This window comes from Artemia sp. Qi Xiang Cuo, chromosome 14 (assembly GCF_049724085.1).
Source record: "Artemia sp. Qi Xiang Cuo chromosome 14, ASM4972408v1, whole genome shotgun sequence".
Taxonomy (NCBI): Eukaryota; Metazoa; Arthropoda; class Branchiopoda; order Anostraca; family Artemiidae; genus Artemia; species Artemia sp. Qi Xiang Cuo.
The window spans coordinates 11,040,182-11,061,247 of record NC_142807.1 but is presented as its reverse complement, the minus strand read 5'-3'; the positions used below and the strand labels follow the sequence as shown (position 1 = coordinate 11,061,247).

The 21,066-nt window shown below is 37.7% G+C and overlaps 1 protein-coding gene across 3 annotated transcripts in view; it reads left to right on the top strand.

The window, feature by feature from the left end:
- Nucleotides 1–21,066, top strand: part of LOC148944123 (mitochondrial GTPase 1) — a 104,670-nt gene that overhangs the window by 78,895 nt on the left and 4,709 nt on the right. For 2 of the 3 annotated variants that reach the window (XM_089100521.1, XM_089100517.1), the window contains one exon: nucleotides 12,888–13,134. In XM_089100521.1, the coding sequence (XP_088956647.1) occupies nucleotides 12,888–12,994 (107 nt within the window). In that variant the 3' untranslated portion in view covers nucleotides 12,995–13,134. Of the gene's footprint in view, nucleotides 1–12,887; nucleotides 13,135–21,066 lie in introns of those variants that run through there. The other variant, XM_089100518.1, reaches the window with a different exon arrangement.

The following is a 21,066-nucleotide window of genomic DNA, read 5'->3' as shown; positions in this document are numbered from 1 at the left end:
AAATAATGGCTTAGTTTTACATGCAAATTTTGGCTTAATTGTCTGCTGCTGCTGACTTAGTTTTAGATGCAACTGTTCTTTTAATTGTCTACAGCTTTTGGTTTAGTTGTACCTGTAGCTAAAGCTTAGTTTTACATGCAACTGTTGGCTTAGTTGTCTGCAGCTGCTGGCTTAGTTTTAAATTCAACTGTTGGCTCAATCGTCTGTGACTGTTGCCTTAGTTTTAGACGTCACTGTTGGCTTAATTTTAGATGCAACTGTTGGCTTAATTGTCTACAGCTGTTGGCTTCGTTTTAAATGAAAATGTTGGCTTAATTGTCTGCAGCTTTTGGTTTAGTTGTACCTGCAGCTAAAGCTTAGTTTTACCTGCAACTGTTGGCTTAATTGTCTGCAGCTGTTGGCTTAGTTTTAGATGCAACTGTTGGCTTCGTTTTAAATGAAAATGTTGGCTTAATTGTCTGCAGCTTTTGGTTTAGTTGTACCCGCATCTAAAGGCTTAGTTTTACTTGCAACTGTTGGCTTAATTGTCTGCAGCTGTTGGCTTAATTTTAGATGCAACTGTTGGCTTAATTGTCTACAGCTTTTGGTTTAGTTGTACCTGCAGCTAAAGCTTAGTTTTACCTGCAACTGTTGGCTTAATTGTTTGCAGCTGTTGGCTTAGTTTTAGATGCAACTGTTGGCTTAATTTTCTACAGCTGTTGGCTTCGTTTTAAATGAAAATGTTGGCTTAATTGTCTGCAGCTTTTGGTTTAGTTGTACCCGCATCTAAAGGCTTAGTTTTACTTGCAACTGTTGGCTTTATTGTCTGCAGCTGATGGCTTAGTTTTAGATGTAACTGTTGGCTTAATTGTCAGTATTTGTTGGCTTAATTTGAGATGCAACTGTTGGCTTAATTGCCTGAAGATTTTGATATAGTTGTACCCGTAGCTAATGGCTTAGTTTTACATGCAAATGTTGGCTTAACTCTCTGCAGCTGTTGGCTTAGTTTTAGAAGCAACTGTTAGCTTAATTGTCTACAAATTTTGGTTTAATTGTACCTGCAGCTAATGGTTTAGTTTTACTTGCAACTGTTGGCTTAACTGTCTGCAACTGTTGGCGTAGTTTTAGATGCAAATTTTTGCTCAATTGTCTGCAGCTGTCGACTTAGTTTTGGATGTAATTGTTGGCTTAATTGTCTGCATGTTTCGGTTTATTTATACCCGCAGCCAATAGCTTAGATTTACTTTTAACTGTTGGCTTATAGTTTTAGATGCATCTGTTGGCTCAATTGTGTGTAGCTGTTGGCTTAGTTTTAGATGCAACTGTTGGCTTAATTGTCTGCAGATTTCGGTTTAGTTGTACCCGTAGCTAATGGCTTAGTTTTACATGCAAATGTTAGCTTAATCGTCTGCAGCTATTGGCTTAGTTTTAGATGCAACTGTTGGCTTAATTGTCTGCAGCTGTTGGCTTAGTTTTAAATGAAAATGCTGGCTTGATTGTCTGCAGCTTTTGGTTTAGTTGTTTGTGTAGCTAATGGCTTAGTTTTACTTGTAACTGTTGGCTTAATTGTCTGCATTTGTTGGCTTAATTTTAGATGCAACTGTTGGCTTAATTGTGTGCAGCTTTTGATTTAGTTGTACCCGTAGCTAATGGCTTAGTTTTTCATGCAATTGTTGGCTTAATTGTCTGCTGCTGTTGATTTAGTTTTAAATGAAAATGCTGGCTTGATTGTCTGCAGCTTTTGGTTTAGTTGTTCCTGTAGCTAATGGCTTAGTTTTACTTGCAACTGTTGGCTTAATTGTCTGCATTTGTTGGCTTAATTTTAGATGCAACTGTTGGCTTAATTGTCTGCAGCTTTTGATTTAGTTGTACCCGCATCTAAAGGCTTAGTTTTACTTGCAACTGTTGACTTAATTGTCTGCAGCTGTTGGCTTTAGTTTTAGATTTAACCCAATTAATTTCCTTTAAAATGAGCCATTGAACAACTCTCTACGATGTTCCACTGCCATGCTATCTGTTGAATTACTAACCTATACTATAATTAAGTGGCGTATAAAATTTAGTATAGGCAAGAGGTCGTTCTTTATTATATTTCCTATACAGGGGTTTCGGACAAGGCGGTTCTAATGGTGTACTTTTTGTTTTGATCTGACTCCTTTTTAGGAGCTATGGGTTTTTATATTTCTTAACATTGGACGTGATCGTCTCTTACTAGGTTGCTAGCTACCGCTGCAACCCGGATTATGTATTCATGAATGAGACCATTTACAGTTTTGACGTTTCTTATATAGTAATTATGACGTCACTGCATCAAAAATACAGTTTTTATTGGAAAAATTTATTCTCTTTTAGAAATAATTTATTTTAGTTACTATAGATTTTTAACCCAATTAATTTCCTTTAAAATGAGCTATTGAACAACCCTCTACGATGTTCCAGTGCCAAGCTATCTCTGGATACAAAAGAAAAAAAAAAGAAAAAAATATCCCGTTTAGGGAGAATAACGTGGTTAAAGTCAATTTTCTTGATTTTCAAGCCAATATATTTCCCTTGATGTTCAAGCCAAGGGACAGAAAGTTTCCTATACAGGGGTTTCGGACAAGGCGGTTCTAATGGTGTACTTTTTGTTTTGATCTGACTCCTTTTTTAGGAGCTATGGGTTTTTATATTTCTTAACATTGGACGTGATCGTCTCTTACTAGGTTGCTAGCTACCGCTGCAACCCGGATGTAACTGTTGGCTTAATTGTCAGTATTTGTTGGCTTAATTTGAGATGCAACTGTTGGCTTAATTGTCAACAGCTTTTGGTTTAGTTGTACCTGCAGCTAAAGCTTAGTTTTACCTGCAACTGTTGGCTTAATTGTCAGCAGCTGTTAGCTTAGTTTTAGATGCAACTGTTGACTTAATTGTCTACAGCTGTTGGCTTAATTGTCTACAGCTTTTGGTTTAGTTGTATCTCTAGCTAAAGCTTAGTTTTACCTGCAACTGTTGGCTTAATTGTCTGCAGCTGTTAGCTCAGTTTTAGATGCAACTGTGGGCTTAATTGTCTAGAGCTGTTGGCTTATTTTTAGATGCAACTGTTCGCTTCATTGTCTACAGATTTTGGTTTAGTTGTACCTTTAGCTAAAGCTTAGTTTTACCTGCAACTGTTGGCTTAATTGTCAGCAGCTGCTAGCTTAGTTTTAGATGCAACTGTTGGCTTAATTGTCTACAGCTGTTGGCTTAATTGTCTACAGCTTTGGGTTTAGTTGTATCTGTAGCTAAAGCTTAGTTTTACCTGCAACTGTTGGCTTAATTGTCTGCAGCTGTTAGCTCAGTTTTAGATGCAACTGTGGGCTTAATTGTCTAGAGCTGTTGGCTTATTTTTAGATGCAACTGTTCGCTTCATTGTCTACAGATTTTGGTTTAGTTGTACCTTTAGCTAAAGCTTAGTTTTACCTGCAACTGTTGGCTTAATTGTCTGCAGCTGCTGGCTTAGTTTTGAATTCAACTGTTGCTCAATCGTCTGTTACTGTTGCCTTAGTTTTAGATGTCACTGTTGGCTTAATTGTCTGCAGCTGTTGGCCTAGTTTTAGATGCAACTGTTGGCTTAATCGTCTACAGCTTTTGGTTTAGTTGTACCTACAGCTAAAGCTTAGTTTTACCTGCAACTGTTGGCTTAATTGTCTGCAGCTGTTAGCTCAGTTTTAGATGCAACTGTGGGCTTAATTGTCTAGAGCTGTTGGCTTATTTTTAGATGCAACTGTTCGCTTCATTGTCTACAGATTTTGGTTTAGTTGTACCTTTAGCTAAAGCTTAGTTTTACCTGCAACTGTTGGCTTAATTGTCGGCAGCTATTAGCTTAGTTTTAGATTTAACTGTTGGTTTAAATGTCTGCAGCTTGTAGGCTAGCTGCAACTGTTGTCTTAATTATCTGAAGCTGTCGGATTATTTGTATATGCAACTGTTGGCTTAATTGTCTGCAGCTTTTGGCTTAGTTTTAGATGCAACTGTTGGCTTAACTGTCTGCAACTGTTGGCGTAGTTTTAGATGCAAATTTTTGCTCAATTGTCTGCAGCTGTCGACTTAGTTTTGGATGTAATTGTTGGCTTAATTGTCTGCATGTTTCGGTTTATTTGTACCCGCAGCCAATAGCTTAGATTTACTTTTAACTGTTGGCTTATAGTTTTAGATGCATCTGTTGGCTCAATTGTCTGTAGCTGTTGGCTTAGTTTTAGATGCAACTGTTGGCTTAATTGTCTACAGATTTCGGTTTAGTTGTACCCGTAGCTAATGGCTTAGTTTTACATGCAAATGTTAGCTTAATCGTCTGCAGCTATTGGCTTAGTTTTAGATGCAACTGTTGGCTTAATTGTCTGCAGCTGTTGGCTTAGTTTTAAATGAAAATGCTGGCTTGATTGTCTGCAGCTTTTGGTTTAGTTGTTCCTGTAGCTAATGGCTTAGTTTTACTTGTAACTGTTGGCTTAATTGTCTGCATTTGTTGGCTTAATTTTAGATGCAACTGTTGGCTTAATTGTGTGCAGCTTTTGATTTAGTTGTACCCGTAGCTAATGGCTTAGTTTTTCATGCAATTGTTGGCTTAATTGTCTGTTGCTGTTGGCTTAGTTTTAAATGAAAATGCTGGCTTGATTGTCTGCAGCTTTTGGTTTAGTTGTTCCTGTAGCTAATAATGGCTTAGTTTTACTTGCAACTGTTGGCTTAATTGTCTGCATTTGTTGGCTTAATTTTAGATGCAACTGTTGGCTTAATTGTCTGCAGCTTTTGATTTAGTTGTACCCGCATCTAAAGGCTTAGTTTTACTTGCAACTGTTGGCTTAATTGTCTGCAGCTGTTGGCTTTAGTTTTAGTTCTAACTGTTGGCTTAATTGTCAGTATTTGTTGGCTTAATTTGAGATGCAACTGTTGGCTAAATTGCCTGAAGATTTTGATATAGTTGTACCCGTAGCTAATGGCTTAGTTTTACATGCAAATGTTGGCTTAACTGTCTGCAGCTGTTGGCTTACTTTTAGATACAACTGTTGGCTTAATTGTCAACAGCTTTTGGTTTAGTTGTACCTGCAGCTAAAGCTTAGTTTTACCTGCAACTTTTGGTGTAATTGTCTGCAGCTGCTGGCTTAGTTTTGAATTAAACTGTTGCTCAATCGTCTGTTACTGTTGCCTTAGTTTTAGATGTCACTGTTGGCTTAATTGTCTGCAGCTGTTGGCCTAGTTTTAGATGCAACTGTTGGCTTAATCGTCTACAGCTTTTGGTTTAGTTGTACCTACAGCTAAAGCTTAATTTTACCTGCAACTGTTGGCTTAATTGTCGGCAGCTATTAGCTTAGTTTTAGATTTAACTGTTGGTTTAAATGTCTGCAGCTGTAGGATTAGTTTTAGCTGCAACTGTTGTCTTAATTATCTGAAGCTGTCGGATTATTTGTATATGCAACTGTTGGCTTAATTGTCTGCAGCTTTTGGCTTAGTTTTAGATGCAACTGTTGGCTTAATTGTCTGCAGATTTTGGTTTAGTTGTACCTGCAGCTAATGGATTAGTTTCACTTGCAACTGTTGGCTTATAGTTTTAGATACAACTGCTGGCTTAATTGTCTGCTTTTGTTGGCTTAGTGTTAGATGCAATTGTTGGCTTAATTGTCTGCAGCTTTTGGTTTAGTTGTACCCACTACTAATGGCTCAGTCTTACTTGTAATTGTTGGCTTAATTGTGTACAGATGTTGGCTTAGTTTTAGATTCAAGTGTTTGCTTACTTGTCTGTAGCTTTTGTTTAAGTCGTACCCGCAGCTAATGGCTCAGTTTTACTTGTAATTATTGGCTTAATTGTCTGCAGCTGTTGGCTTAATTTTACATGTAACTGTTGGTTTAATTTTCTTCAGCTGTTCGCTTAGTTTTAGATACAACTCTTGGCTTAATTGTGTGCAGCTGTTGGCTTAGTTTTAGATGTGACTGTTGGCTTAAATATCTTTAGCTGTTGGCTTCGTTTTAGATGCACCTGTTGGCTTAATTGTGTGCAGCTGTTGGCTTAGTTTTAGATGGAACTGAGGCTTTAATTGTCTGCAGCTTCTGTTTTAGTTGTAACCACAGCTAATGGCTTAGTTTTACTTGGAACGGTTGGCTTAATTATTTGCAGCTGTTGGCTTAGTTTTAGATGCAACTGTTGGCTTAATTGTCTGTGGCTGTTAGCTTAGTTTTAGGTTTAATTGTTGGCTTCATTGTCTGCAGGTCTTGGTTTAGTTATACCCGCTTCTAATGGCTCAGTTTTACTTGCAACTGTTGGCTTACTTGTGTGCATTTTTTGGTTTAGTTGTACCCGCACCTAATGGCTTAGTTTTACTTGTAACTGTTGGCTTAATTGTCTGCAGCTGTTGGTTTAGTTTTAGACGCAAATGTTGGCTTAATTAGCATTTGTTGGCTTAATTTTAGATACAACTGTTGGCTTAATTACCTGTAGCTTTTGGTTTAGTTGTACCCGTAGCTAATGGCTTAGTTTTACATGCAAATGTTGGCTTAATTTCTGCAGCTGTTGGCTTAGTTTTAGAAGCAACTGTTAGCTTACAGTCTACAAATTTTGGTTTAGTTTTACTCACAGCTAAAGGCTTAGTCTGACTTGCAATTGTTGGCTTAATTGTAAGCAGCTGTTGACTTAGTTTTAGATGCAATTGTTGGCTTAATTGTCTTCAGATTTCGGTTTATTTGTACCCATAGCTAATGGCTCAGGTTTACTTGCAACAATTGGCTTATAGTTTTAGATGCATCTGTTGATTCAATTGTCTGTAGCTGTTGGCTTAGTTTTAGATGCAACTGTTGGCTTAATTGTCTGCAGATTTCGGTTTAGTTTTACCCGTAGCTAATGGCTTAATTTTACATGCAAATGTTGGCTTATTCGTCTGAAGCTATTGGCTTAGTTGTCTACGGCTGTTGGCTTAGTTTTAAATGAAAATGCTGGTTTAATTGTCTGCAGCTTTTGGTTTAGTTGTACCCGCAGCTAATGGCTTAGTTTTACTTACAACTGTTGGCCCAATTGTCTTCATTTGTTGGCTTAATTTTAGATGCAACTTTTGGCTTAATTGTCTGCAGCTTTTGATTTAGTTGTACCCGTAGCTAATGACTTAGTTTCACATGCAATTGTTGGCTTAATTGTCTGCAGCTGTTGGCTAAGTTTTAGAAGCAACTGTTGGCTTAATTTTCTACAGCTTTTGGTCTAGTTGTACCAATAGCTAAAGCTTATTTTTACCTGCAACTGTTGGCTTAGGTTTAGATGCAATTTGCTTAATTAACTGCAGATTTTGGTTTAGTTGTACCCGCACATAATGGCTTAGTTGTACATGCAAATGTTGGCTTAATTGTCTGCAGCTGTTGGCTTAGTTGTAGATGCAACTGTTCGCTTAATTGTCTACAGCTTTTGGTTTAGTTGTACCTGTAGCTAAAGCTTAGTTTTACCTGCAATTATGGCTTAATTGTCTGCAACTGTTGGCTTAGTTTTAAATTCAACTGTTGGCTCAATCGTCTGTTGGCTTTTGCCTTAGTTTTCGATGTCACTGTTGGCTTAAATGTCTGCAGCTGCTGGCTTAGTTTTAGATGCAACTGTTGTCTTAATTGTCTGCAGCTGTCGGATTAGTTTTAGAAGCAACTGTTGGCTTAATTGTCTGCTGCTTTTGGCTTTGTTTTAGATGCAACTGTTGGCTTAATTGTCAGCGGATTTTTGTTTAGCTGTACCCGCAGCTAATGGCTTAGTTTTACTTACAACTGTTGACTTAATTGTCTGCAGCTTTTGGCCTAGTGTTAGATGCAGTTGTTGGCTTAATGGTTTGCAGCTTTTGGTTTAGTTGTAATCGCAGCTAATGGCTCAGTTTTACTTTTGTCTGCAGCTTTTGGCTTAGTTGTACCCACTACTAATGGCTCAGTCTTATTTGTAACTGTTGGCTTAATTGTCTGCAGCTGTTGGCTTACTTGTCTGCAGCTTTTGGTTTAGTTGTACCTGCAGCTATTGGCTCAGTTTTACTTGTAATTATTGGCTTAATTTTCTGCAGCTGTTGGGTTAATTTTACATGCAACTGTTGGTTTAATTTTCTTCAGCTGTTTGCTTAGTTTTAGATATAACTCTTGGCTTAAATGTCTGCAGCTGCTGGCTTAGTTTTAGATGCAACTGTTGTCTTAATTGTCTGCAGCTGTCGGATTAGTTTTAGAAGCAACTGTTGGCTTAATTGTCTGCTGCTTTTGGCTTTGTTTTAGATGCAACTGTTGGCTTAATTGTCAGCGGATTTTTGTTTAGCTGTACCCGCAGCTAATGGCTTAGTTTTACTTACAACTGTTGACTTAATTGTCTGCAGCTTTTGGCCTAGTGTTAGATGCAGTTGTTGGCTTAATGGTTTGCAGCTTTTGGTTTAGTTGTAATCGCAGCTAATGGCTCAGTTTTACTTTTGTCTGCAGCTTTTGGCTTAGTTGTACCCACTACTAATGGCTCAGTCTTATTTGTAACTGTTGGCTTAATTGTCTGCAGCTGTTGGCTTACGTGTCTGCAGCTTTTGGTTTAGTTGTACCTGCAGCTATTGACTCAGTTTTACTTGTAATTATTGGCTTAATTTTCTGCAGCTGTTGGGTTAATTTTACATGCAACTGTTGGTTTAATTTTCTTCAGCTGTTTGCTTAGTTTTAGATATAACTCTTGGCTTAATTGTCTGCAGCTGTTGGCTTAGTTTTAGATATGACTGTTGGCTTAATTGTCTGCGGCTGTTGGCTTCGTTTTAGATGCAACTGTTGGCTTAATTGTGTGCAGCTGTTGGCTTAGTTTTAGATGCAACTGTTGGCTTAATTGTCTGCAGCTTTTTTTTTAGTTGTAACCAACTAAATGCATTGTAGTTTTACTTGGAACGGTTGGCTTAATTATCTGCAGCTGTTGGCTTAGTTTTAGATGCAACTGTTGGCTTAATTGTCTGTGGCTGTTAGCTTAGTTTTAGATTTAATTGTTGGCTTCACTGTCTGCAGCTCTTGGTTTAGTTATACCCGCTTCTAATGGCTCAGTTTTACTTGCAACTGTTGGATTAATTGTCTGCAGCTGTTGGCTCAGTTTTAGATGCAACTGTTGGCTTACTTGTTTGCATTTTTTGGTTTAGTTGTACTCGCATCTAATGGCTTAGTTTTACTTGCAACTGTTGGTTTAATTGTCTGCAGCTGTTGGCTTAGTTTTAGATGCAACTGTGGCTTAATTAGCATTTATTGGCTTAATTTTAGATGCAGCTGTTGGCTTAATTGCCTATAGCTTTTGGTTTAGTTGTACCCGTAGCTAATGGCTTAGTTTTATATGCAAATGTTGGCTTAATTTCTGCAGCTGTTGGCTTAGTTTTAGAAGCAACTGTTAGCTTAATTGTCTACAGCTTTTTGTTTAGTTGTACTCACAGCTAATAGCTTAGTCTTACTTGCAACTGTTGGCTTAATTGTCTGCAACTGTTGGCTTAGTTTTAGATGTAATTGTTGGCTTAATTGTATGCAGCTGTTGACTTAGTTTTAGATGCAATTGTTGGCTTAATTGTCTGCAGATTTCAGTTTATTTGTACCCATAGCTAATGGTTCAGGTTTACTTGCAACAGTTGGCTTATAGTTTTAGATGCATCTGTTGGCTCAATTGTCTGTAGCTGTTGGCTTAGTTTTAGATGCAAGTGCTGGTTTAAATGTCTGCAGCAGTTGGCTTAGTTTTAGATGCAACTGTTGTCTTAATTGTCTGCAGCTGTCGGATTAGTTGTAGAAGCGACTGTTGGCTTAATTGTCTGCAGCTTTTGGCTTAGTTTTAGATGCAACTATTGGCTTAATTGTCTGAACCTATTGGCTTAGTTTTAGATACAACTGTTTGCTTAATTGTCTACGGCTGTTGGCTTAGTTTTAAATGAAAAGGCTGGCTTAATTGTCTGTAGCTTTTGGTTTAGTTGTACCCGCAGCTAATGGCTTAGTTTTATTTGCAACTGTTGGCTTAATTGTCTGCATTTGTTGGCTTAATTTTAGATGCAACTGTTGGCTTACTTGTCTACGGCTGTTGGCTTAGTTTTAAATGAAAATGCTGGCTTAATTGTCTGCAGCTTTTGGTTTAGTTGTACCCGCAGCTAATGGCTTAGTTTTACTTGCAACTGTTGGCTTAATTGTCTGCATTTGTTGGCTTAATTTTAGATGCAACTGTTGGCTTAATTGTCTGCAGCTTTTGATTTAGTTGTACCCGTAGCTAATGACTTAGTTTTACATGCAATTGTTGGCTTAATTGTTTGCAGCTGTTGGCTAAGTTTTAGAAGCAACTGTTGGCTTAATTTTCTACAGCTTTAGGTCTAGTTGTACCAGTAACTAAAGCTTATTTTTACCTGCAACTGTAGGCTTAATTGTCTGCGGCTGTTGGGTTAGTTTTAGAAGCAATTTTTGGCTTAGTTTTAGATGTAACTGTTGGCTTAATTGTCTTCAGCTGTTGGCTTAGTTTTAGATACAACTGTTCGCTTAATTGTCTACAGCTTTTGGTTTAGTTGTACCTGTAGCTAAAGCTTAGTTTTACCTGCAACTGTTGGCTAAATTGTCTGCAGCTGTTGGCTTAATTGTCTGCAGCTGTTGGCTTAGTTTTAAATTCAACTGTTGGCTCAATCGTCTGTGGCTTTTGCCTTAGTTTTAGATGTCACTGTTGGCTTAAATGTCTGCAGCAGTTGGCTTAGTTTTAGATGCAAGTGTTGTCTTAATTGTCTGCAGCTGTCGGATTAGTTTTAGAAGCAACTGTTGGCTTAATTGTCTGCAGCTTTTGGCTTAGTTTTAAATGCAACTGTTGGCTTAACTGTCTGCGGATTTTGGTTTAGCTGTACCCGCAGCTAATAGCTTAGTTTTACTCACAACTGTATGCTTAATTGTCTGCAGCTTTTGGCTTAGTGTTAGATGCAGTTGTTGGCTTAATTGTCTGCGGCTGTTGGGTTCGTTTTAGATGCAACTGTTGGCTTAATTGTGTGCAGCTGTTGGCTTAGTTTTAGATGCAACTGTTGGCTTAATTGTATGTAGCTTTTGTTTTAGTTGTAACCACAGCTAATGGCTTAGTTTTACTTGGAACGGTTGGCTTAATTATCTGCAGCTGTTGGCTTAGTTTTAGATGCAACTGTTGGCTTAATTGTCTGCTGCTGTTGGGTTAGGTTTTGATTTAATTGTTGGCTTCATTGTCTGCAGCTTTTGGTTTAGTTATACCCGCTTCTAATGGCTCAGTTTTACTTGCAACTGTTGGCTTAATTGTCTGCAGCTGTTGGCTTAGTTTTAGATGCAACTGTTGGCTTACTTGTTTGTATTATTTGGTTTAGTTGTACCCGTAGCTAATGGCTCAGTTTTACATGCAAATGTAGGCTTAATTGTCTGCAGCTGTTGGCTTAGTTTTAGAAGCAACTGTTGGCTTAATTGTCTACAGCTTTTGGCTTAGTTGTTCCAGTAGCTAAAGCTTAGTTTTACCTGCAACTTTTGGTGTAATTGTCTACAGCTGTTGGCTTAGTTTTAGATGCATCTGTTGGCTTAATTGTCGGCAGCTGTTGGCCTAGTTTTATATTCAACTGTTTTCTTCATTGTCTGCGGCTGTTGGCTTAGTCTTTGATGAAACTGTTGGCTTAATGTTTTTTAGTTGTACCCGCAGCTAATGGTTTAGTTTTACGTGCAAATGTTGGTCTGATTGTTTGCACTGTTTGCTTAGTTTTAGATGCAACTGTTTGCTTAATTGTCTGCAGCTGCGGCTTAGTCTTAGATGCAACTGTTGGCTTAAGTGTCTGCAGATTTCCGTTTAGTTATACCCGCAGCTAAGGGCTTAGGTTTACATGCAACTGTTGGCTTATAGTTTTAGATACAACTGTTGGCTTGATTGTCTATTGCTTTTGGCTTAGTTTTAGATGTAATTGTAGGCTTAATCGCCTGCAGCTTTTGGTTTTGTTGTACCCGCAGCTAATGGTTCAGTTTTGCTTGCAATTATTGGCTTAATTGTCCGCAGTTGTCGGCATAATTTTACATGCAACTGGTGGCTTAATTTTCTTCAGCTGTTCACTTGGTTTTAGATACAACTGTTGTCTTAATTGTCTTTAGCTGTAACAATAACACTAATAACACTAAAGCTGAACACTGTTCCATTTTTTAATATTATCTTATTATTGATACACTATATAATTACGCTAATGTTTAGCAATGTTCTATTATTCAACACCATCTTATTATTGAATCAATAGTCAGTTACGGTTTTCGAAAGGCTCTAGGTTTGGAGCATGGACACCCATATGGGGGGGGGCAGAGTAGAGGGGTGCTCCATCCCCCCCCCCCTGGGTGACCTGATTTTCGCTTAGCCCTAGACGGTTGGCCAGCAAGGACGAATCAAGGAAGGCCTGAGGAACGCCTTGGCCCTCCCCCAAAATCGTAAGATTTCCCGGTACTCTGGGTACTTCTTATTGAAATTATCGAATAGAATGTGTTTTTATGTTATTGAACCCCAAAAAAAGGCACCTCCTACGTGCCTGATACATACAATTTTTATGCTCAAACCATTGTTTCAATCATTTTCAGACCATTTCAATTTGTAGGTAAAACCGCCAGTTTAAACCTGTTGTATTTAAACTTTTTTTTTCAGTTGAAACGAGGTGAAGGAATCTGTCTGTTCAGTGTGTGGTTTATTTTACAGGCGAAAAGAAATGAAAAGATCATTCTATTCAAGTAACGGTTTTATTTTAAAGGTGAAATGAAATGAATGAATCTGTTTATTCAAACGATGATTTTATTTTAAAGGTGAAACGAAATGAATGAATCAGTTTATTCAAATAATATTTTTATTTCACTGGTAAAATGAAATGAATGAATCGGTTTATTCAAAAAGTGGTTTTATTTTACGAGTTAAATGAAATGAATGAATTGGTTACTAAAAGAGTGGTTTTATTTTACAGGGGAAAAGAGAAGTTATCCTAATTTTAAGCACGCAGCTGAACAGTTCATTAGAGCCTTTCGGACCGGACAATTTGGAAAACTAATGTTGGATAGTGATCTAATGTAGCTTAATTAGAACTCTAGGTAAGCCTGATGTATAATGTAAAATATATACAATATGAAATTAATTATGAGGATCACTATGTTTTCAGAATCGTCTAGCTTTTATATACATATAGTTTTTATAATTACATTGTGCTTCCTCTATATCATCTTGACGATTTTAGCATCTTATGCATAGCTACATTATAGCCCTCAAAAGGGAAAAGAGAAGATCAGGACTTCCTAGATTGGACTGAAAAGAGGTTGTAAGAAACTACCTAGAAACCTGATCATGGGAGTTTGGCAAAGTAAAGAGCATGGTAAACAAGGTTGCCACTCGAGTACTTACTTGTTCTTGGTTCAGCTAAATAGTTCCACTTGATGACATGATCTTACCTATTGAGTTCTTGAGATTAATGTCTTGGGTTAATGGAGTGATGATTTTGAGCCATGAAGGGTCTCATTTGCAACCATGTATCCAAAAACCGCTAATTAGCTGGAGATCAGACTTAAAGGTGTCGAGTGCCCTTTTGATTTGCTCTCTATGATGTTTTCGCTAATGAGGCACTGATTTGTAGCGTAGGCTTTAGTTTTGTCTTTAAAGTTGCATGGTCTTTGGCAAACATAGTAGAACCAGGACAAATGGTGGCAGCGAATGAGAGCTGCAGTATCCTAATCTGGTCACATTCTCTGGCAGATAGTCGTGATTGGGATTCGATCACTGAGACCCCAATATGCTCCTCAGACATCTGTGTTTGAAAGTACTGAGGCCAAGTGCCTCGGCGGATTTAAAAGCCATGTGTCGCAGCTGTACAGTAAGACAGATCAGAATAGGGCAGCGTAGGCTCCACTAGGGGAAAAGAGAAGATCAGGACTTCCTAGATTGAGCTGGTAAAGATTGGTTAGATCCGGCTAGATTTTTACTAGGCTGCAGCCAAGGCCGTATCCTGCATTTTTCAGGGAGGGCGGAGGGGGTATTTTTGGGGGGAGGGGAATACAAAACGCAACAAAAAAATTATATGGATTGTTGTTACTTTTTTACGAGACATACTTAAAATTTCGGTGGGGGAAGGTTTCAAATCGGGCAACTCCCCTCTTGGTTACAGTCCGGTTGCAGCTATTATTGCAACCATGAACCTTTTCTTTTATTGATTTCATAGTATTTTGCTGCAAAATACTATCGGAATCCCCCATCACAAAACACGATTTCTCATCCTTTGTGTTTCTCCTTAGTTATTGCTTAAATATACATACAAAGAGTATGAGTAAACCAAGGCCGGTATTATTGTTGAAGCGGCCGATAAAAAAAAATTAATGTTTTCATTTTTGTAACTTTAATAAATCAAAACTTACTAAGATTTTAAGGAATAAATGTCAGCATATGTATATTAAACTGACAATGCGCATTCATTTATATTTTTTCAGTAAAGTGCAAATTATGTTCTGGCTTTGAGAAGTCATAGGGGTTGTGAGCTCTACTTGTGTTAATTTCTGCTCGTTTTGAGTTTGACTCGGTTATTTATTGTAATTTCTGTTCGTGTTGGTTTTCATTTGTTTATGGATGCTGATTAGTGGAAATTTTACGCTTGTTAGATTATTTGATTCTACTTTTGCTCATTTTTGGTTTAATGGAGTTCTTTGCTTTTTTTGAAAAACTTATTTCATGGGAAGTTTTTTTAATTAATTTCTTTTTGTTTTATACTAACATAGTCCTTTTCAGGAAAAAAGAAAACAATAGTTTAAATCTTTTCGGGTCTTTCTTTAAGAATTTATAGTTTGGCCTGCTATTTGTATTCTGGAGAAACTTTTCAACAATTTTCAACAATATACACCTTTTTGAAAATCTTGACACAAATAGTAGGGTTTAATATAGTTATACCTCCGCAAGTTGACCTGATAAACAAAACTTGATACCATTCCCTAAGAAAATTCTACCTCTTCTGTTTGACAACCTGGATACACTTGCACTCTCTTGTGTTAATTACATTTTAAGAGCAGAAGTAGTAATAGAAGTAGCCCCGAAACTTTGGACTTAATACCCTCGGTCGTTCTAGTAATATTGCTGAGATGTCTTATTGTCAACCAGCATGCACACAGCGTGTTTTGATTTAATTTGATTTAATTTTTTAGCGTAATGGGTAAATTGCATAACTTTGAGGGGTTGACCTACCCAATAACCCTAGAGATATAGGTACTAAACCGTTCAGCTATGCTGAACAAAATGGCTGTCTTAAAATTTTGATTGGAAGTGTTTGGAAAATTATGGGCTTACGGATCCTCCAATAACTTTTGACTCTTAAAAAGGGCTCTATACCTTTTAATTTCCATTCCAATTAGCCCCTTTAAAATATCAATGAGCTATGATGGAGCAGCGCTGCCTACGATATTGCTTATATGCCCTTTTAATACCTGCATGCGTTAGTTTTTTTCGTTTAATTGAAACTTCCCCTAAACGTTCCCTAAAAGTTTCAACTTAATGCCCTTAGTGTCATTAGTTACAGTAACCGTAGATGTAGTATTAATAGTATACACATAGTGCCTTCTGGATAGTTCAAAATCCTCCACAACTTACCCTGAAAGGTCTAACTTGATAATGTAAGCCGTTATTGTGATATTGCTTTGTCACTCTATTGACAATCTACGTGATCATAGTTCGTTTTGATTTAGTTCAGTATCTGCCTAAATATTCCTTGAAAGTTTCGCCTTAATACCCTTAGCTTGCGCAGTACCAATAGTTGTAGTAGCATCAGTAGCAGTATGCAAATAGCTCCTTTGGTTTTTTTTTTCAGCATCCCCTTCAACACATTATGAAGGCTTCAACTTAATGCCATCAACCGTTCTTGAAGCTTTGTTGATATGTCCTCTTGACAACCTATGTGGGCATAGTGCGTTTTGATTTAGATCAATACAGTTTCAGTATTGCCCAAAATTTTTGCCCTTATGCCCTTAGCTTTAGCAGTAGTAGTAGTAGTAGTAGCAGTAGTAGTAGGAGCAGTAGTATTATGATGCAAATATTGTCTTTTGGTTTGTTCAACATCCCCTATAACAAGCCTTGACAGTTTTAATTTCAAACACAAAACTGTTCCTAAGATATTGCTGATATGCCCTTTTGACAGTCTGCATATGAATGGCGTGTTGTGATTCAGTTTAACCTCCCCCCTAAAACTTGTCTAAAAATGTCACCTTCATACCCTTAGGCATAGTTGTAATAGTAGTCACAGCAGTAGTATTAGTGCTCAACTCAATGCAATTAGCCATTGCTGTGACATTGTTGATATGTTCTTTTGACAACCCATATATTCATATACTTCTTGAATTTTTCCTCTTAATGCACTTAGCCTTGCAAGTAGTTGCAATAATAGTAATAGTAGTAGCAGAACTAGTAAATGTAGCAGTGGTAGTTGTATTAACAGTGCACATTTCTATTGGATTTATTTCGGGAAAACACGACGCGTGGGGAGTAGTTGCCCTCTGATCACTTCGACTTCTGAAAAAGGTACTAGAACTTCTGATTACTAATCCAATAAGCCCCCTCCGAAGTATATACGACCAACCTTATATAAAAACCTTATACGCCCCCGTTGCATAACATAGAACCCTTGTCTTGAGGGCTATGGGAGGTTGTCATCCTCAAAGACATAATTTCCGGACCTTTCAACTAAGCTGACAAAATGACTATTTTAAGATTTTGATTAGGTATGTTTGGGGAAATGATAGGCGTGGCGTGGATGTTGGGGAAATGATCCGTCTGTACGAAGTGTCCGGGTCTAAAAACAAATCCTTACCTTAGACCTTAGATCCGCCTGTACCTCCAGAGGCACCCAGGGCATCAAGAAGGAGCCGCCAATCTTCCCGCAGGTTTGCTGCTGCAAGTATATCCTCCCACTGATTGATGTGTGCAGGTTACGGAGTTCTGTGTGGTACGTTCGACGCAGAGTGTTTCTGGGTCTGCCCCTGCGGCGTGGACCCGATGGCTGCCAATGGAGCGCTGCATTTGGTAGTCGGAGATTGTCCATACGTAGTACATGGCCAAGGTATCTCCAACGGCGGACTCTTATGATATGTGTCACAAGAGGCTGGCCAGTCTTGTCACTGATGGGTTGGTTTGTTTTTCTCTGCTGCCAACGGATGTTGAGAATTCTTCCGAAACGTGTGTTTTCGAAAGCAAGTATTCTATTCTCTTGTTCCTGGTTCACGTGCCAGTTTTTGGCAGCGTAAAGCAGCACTGGCATAACATTGGTATTGAGGAGTCGTAACTTTAGCCGTATAGAGAAGCTTTGGGACCGCCATACTTTCCGATGTCTATTGAAGGCCCCATTGGCTTGGCTGATTCTTGTGAGCACTTCTTTTGGGGTCGATCCGGTGCTTTCTATTATGCTTCCCAAGTATTTGAAATGGACTACTTGCTCTATGTGTTGGTCTCCGCAAGTGATGCTCAGGGAAGAATCTGTGGTAGCCATGCATTTTGTTTTCTCATTATTTATTTTTAGGCCGACATGGCCACCTCTCTCCCTCACTTTGTCAAGGAGTTCTTGTAGTCTTTGCTTGCATGATTCTAGGACGACGATGTCGTCAGCGAAGTCTACATCACTGAGGCGTGTTTCTGGATTCAGCTGGATTCCGTCTGTGCTTGTACTTCGCAGTATGTAATCAATGAAAAATTCCGACAAGTAGCGGTGACAAGACGCAACCTTGCTTAACTTCTGACAGAATGCGGAAGAAACGAGTTTGGCCATCTGGTGTCTTTACACATCACTCTCTATCTTCATAAAACGTAGAAATCAATTAAATTTTCTATTTCTGGATTCCGTAATGCAACAGGATTTTCCACAGACTTTGGCGCTCTACTGAGTCAAATACGTCTTCAGAATCGATGAATATCATCTAGAGTTTGGAGAACCATTCTCTGCTTTCTTACGTCAGTAGCCGTTGGGTGAATATCAAGTCTGCACATGAACTGTTCGGTCTGAATCCATGTTGCTCGTCGCGAAGTTGTCTGTCGAGCTGCGAGCTGATTCTCTGCAGTAAAATGTGCGTCAGAAATTTGCTAGGTATGGAAAGCATGCAGATTCCTCGCCAGTTGCCTGGGAAGGACGTATCGAAGGACAAATCAAAAATAAAAATAATACATCGTGCCAACATTGTTCAACATTGTTCTTCAAGATTGGCAGCGCTATTGCGCTGCCAATCTTGAGAAGCAAAATTGACGGATTCTCGATCGGGAGCTTAACTTTGGCAGCTTCTTTGAGTGTCTCAACTTGTCGCCAACGATGACACCAAGCTCCCTTTCCTCCCACTCTATTCTCTAGATACTCCCTTATTTTAGTGATGGGATTGAGAATTGAGTAGGTAGCCATTGGGTTGTTGGGTCCAAGGTGCAAAATACAACATAAATCTTTGCGTTTCCCATAATCTTTGCTAAATGCTAAAAAAAGGCTCGCAAAACCTAAATTTTCTGTGCTGAGCTCTTCAATTCTAAATGTTTTCGCTACCTTGCAAGGCGAATAAAACTGAATAACCTATTTCAGTTTCCAAACTCATATTAATGAACAAGCGAAGAATACTTTATTTCCACCAAGGAATTTATACAATAATAAAGCTCACATTTCACATTTACAGTCTTTATACAAAACAAAATTCCGTCAAGAAATAAATCTAAAATATCGAAGGCATAAAAGAATAAACACCAATACTAAAGGATTACACGCCAATAAATTGGCTTTCAACAAAAAAAAAGTCAGAATTTTTTTTTATTATTATACTTCATTGCTTTTAGGTAAGCCATTTAAATGATGGTTTGAACCACGGCCGTATCCAGGGGTTACCAGGTTTGAACCTTCCCTCCTCCCCGAGACTTTGGCCTGTCTTGTAAATCGTGATACAAATGCATATAAACAAATTTCTTATGTATTTTAAAAAAAATTGTACCCCCTCCCCACCAAACAAAAATCCTGGATACGCCCTTGCTTACAACAGAATATACACAACATACACACAACTATTTTGTTTTATATGGGTATCGCACCGCTTTTCGGCCGTCTTCACTGCTGGACGGATGCTATTTTTTTTTTTTTTCAAAGACAACTGTATTTGCCAAATGCGTCATCTATACTAAGAGAAATTACAACTGTATAGACAGGCTAGGGAGCTGATTGATTACTTTTTTTCTAATTGGTTGAGAAATTAAAGTACTGAGGGTATCCAAATGAAAACATTTTTTGCCCCCTGGACTCATTCCAGGTCTTTTCATACCTAAAAACAGCAATTTTCTAAGATTAATTTTTTAGAGGAAGGGAGGGGAGCAAAATGCATTCGCCAATATTGCCACATTGAACCGTTAAGTATAAAAATAAAACTAATCAGTTAAATTTTCGTCCGTAAAAATTAAAACATTAACAATTTATGGATTAACAAAGACAACTACACTTTCAAAGGAAAACTACAAGTTCACAAATTGATTGGTGCAGGAGTTTTGTACGGGGGGAGGGGGGGGGGGGATAAGCCTAGCAGCATCGGCTTATACTCTAAATTGGGGCCTATATTATAAGCTGGCATACAGATAATTTTTTTGGATCATTTGCATGAATCTCAAGCATGTGTTTCGGAGTTTCTTGAAGTCTATTATAATCAAAGATCTTGTTGGTTATAGAATATTTACTAAAAAAAATTAATTGCCTGCGCTTCAGAATTTCTATTTTAATATTACATCTTACATCAAATGAGTTGGTTCGGATGTGAAAAAAGAAGAAGAAAACCTTAGTCTAGTAAAATATGGGTAATTAAGAATTAGCATTATAGAAACTAATTAAGAATTAGCATTAATTTAGAGAAAAACTGTCAAACGTGGATTATGAAGCCTTTGGTGAAGCACATTTGATTTTTCTGCTATATTGGGGTAATATATGCTTTCAGAATGTATGAGGGAGAACTTTCTTCCTCTTGGAGTTTTCTTGTAAATGAAATAATAAGTAATATATCTTATTTTTTTTGTAGGTGCTTTGGATGATGTGACACGGCTTGTTCAGGGGGAGGGGGGTATTTTTTCGTTTTTTTTTTACAAAAAAACTAAAAATTCATCAAAGATTTGTTTATATGGATTTTTGTTACGTTTTTGCAAGTCTGAGAAAAATTCAAGGGGGCGGGGGCAAACGCCCGCTCCCTAGATACGGCCTTGAAAACTACATATGCATATCTTTTTCATTGAAATTTGAATTCCGATTTGTCCTATTTTTTAAGAAATATGGTTATGTAACTTTTTACTCAACCAATTTTAACAATCAGGTCTTTCAATTCAAACTATCCTTACGACGTGTATGCTGAAATATTTTCGGTGAAATCAAGGATCCAAAATTTACCTGTCCAGGAAGCGTTGCGTTACCCTGTATATGAGTAAAGTCAAAGAATAAATCACAAAAAAATAAGTTAACTGTTAATAACACTTTTATATACACATCGAAATCACTGGTAGCAAATCTAGCAAAACTAAATTATAATTCACATAATTCTCTAACTTTTAACTTCAATTCCAGGCTCGGAACTATTTCCCCATGATCGTTTTTTTACTGTGTATAAAATGAATAATTTATACAATTGTTAGTAAAAAAAAAGTTTGTTTTTAAAGTTTTGTTTATAAAAGTAAAATTATTTATGCTATTTAAGTTTTCGTCTAAGTGACTATAGCTGTGACTATAGCCTAGCTTCACGGGTTTGAAGGTATTTAGAAATTATTTTTATAAATTCACAGAACACCATTCAGAGGTACTTCTATACCGACGTGTACGCTGGGGGGGGGGCAGGAGTCTTCTACGAAAATCTTAAGGTTTATTACAAAATAGTTCATGTTTTCCGTATATTTTGACATAATTGACCTGTCATTTGATTTATTTACTTCTATACACTTCGTATCAAGGTTGCATCCAAAATTTTGTTCTAAGAGGGGGGGGGTATTTTTGTTCGAGGAGTATCAAAAACTTTGCAAAACGCATCAAAACTTTATTAATAACGCAGTTTTGATACTTTTTTAGGAGTCGAACAAAAGTTTCGGAGAGGGTTCAAACCCAGTAGCCCTTCCTGGGCACGACCTTGTTTCATCTATAC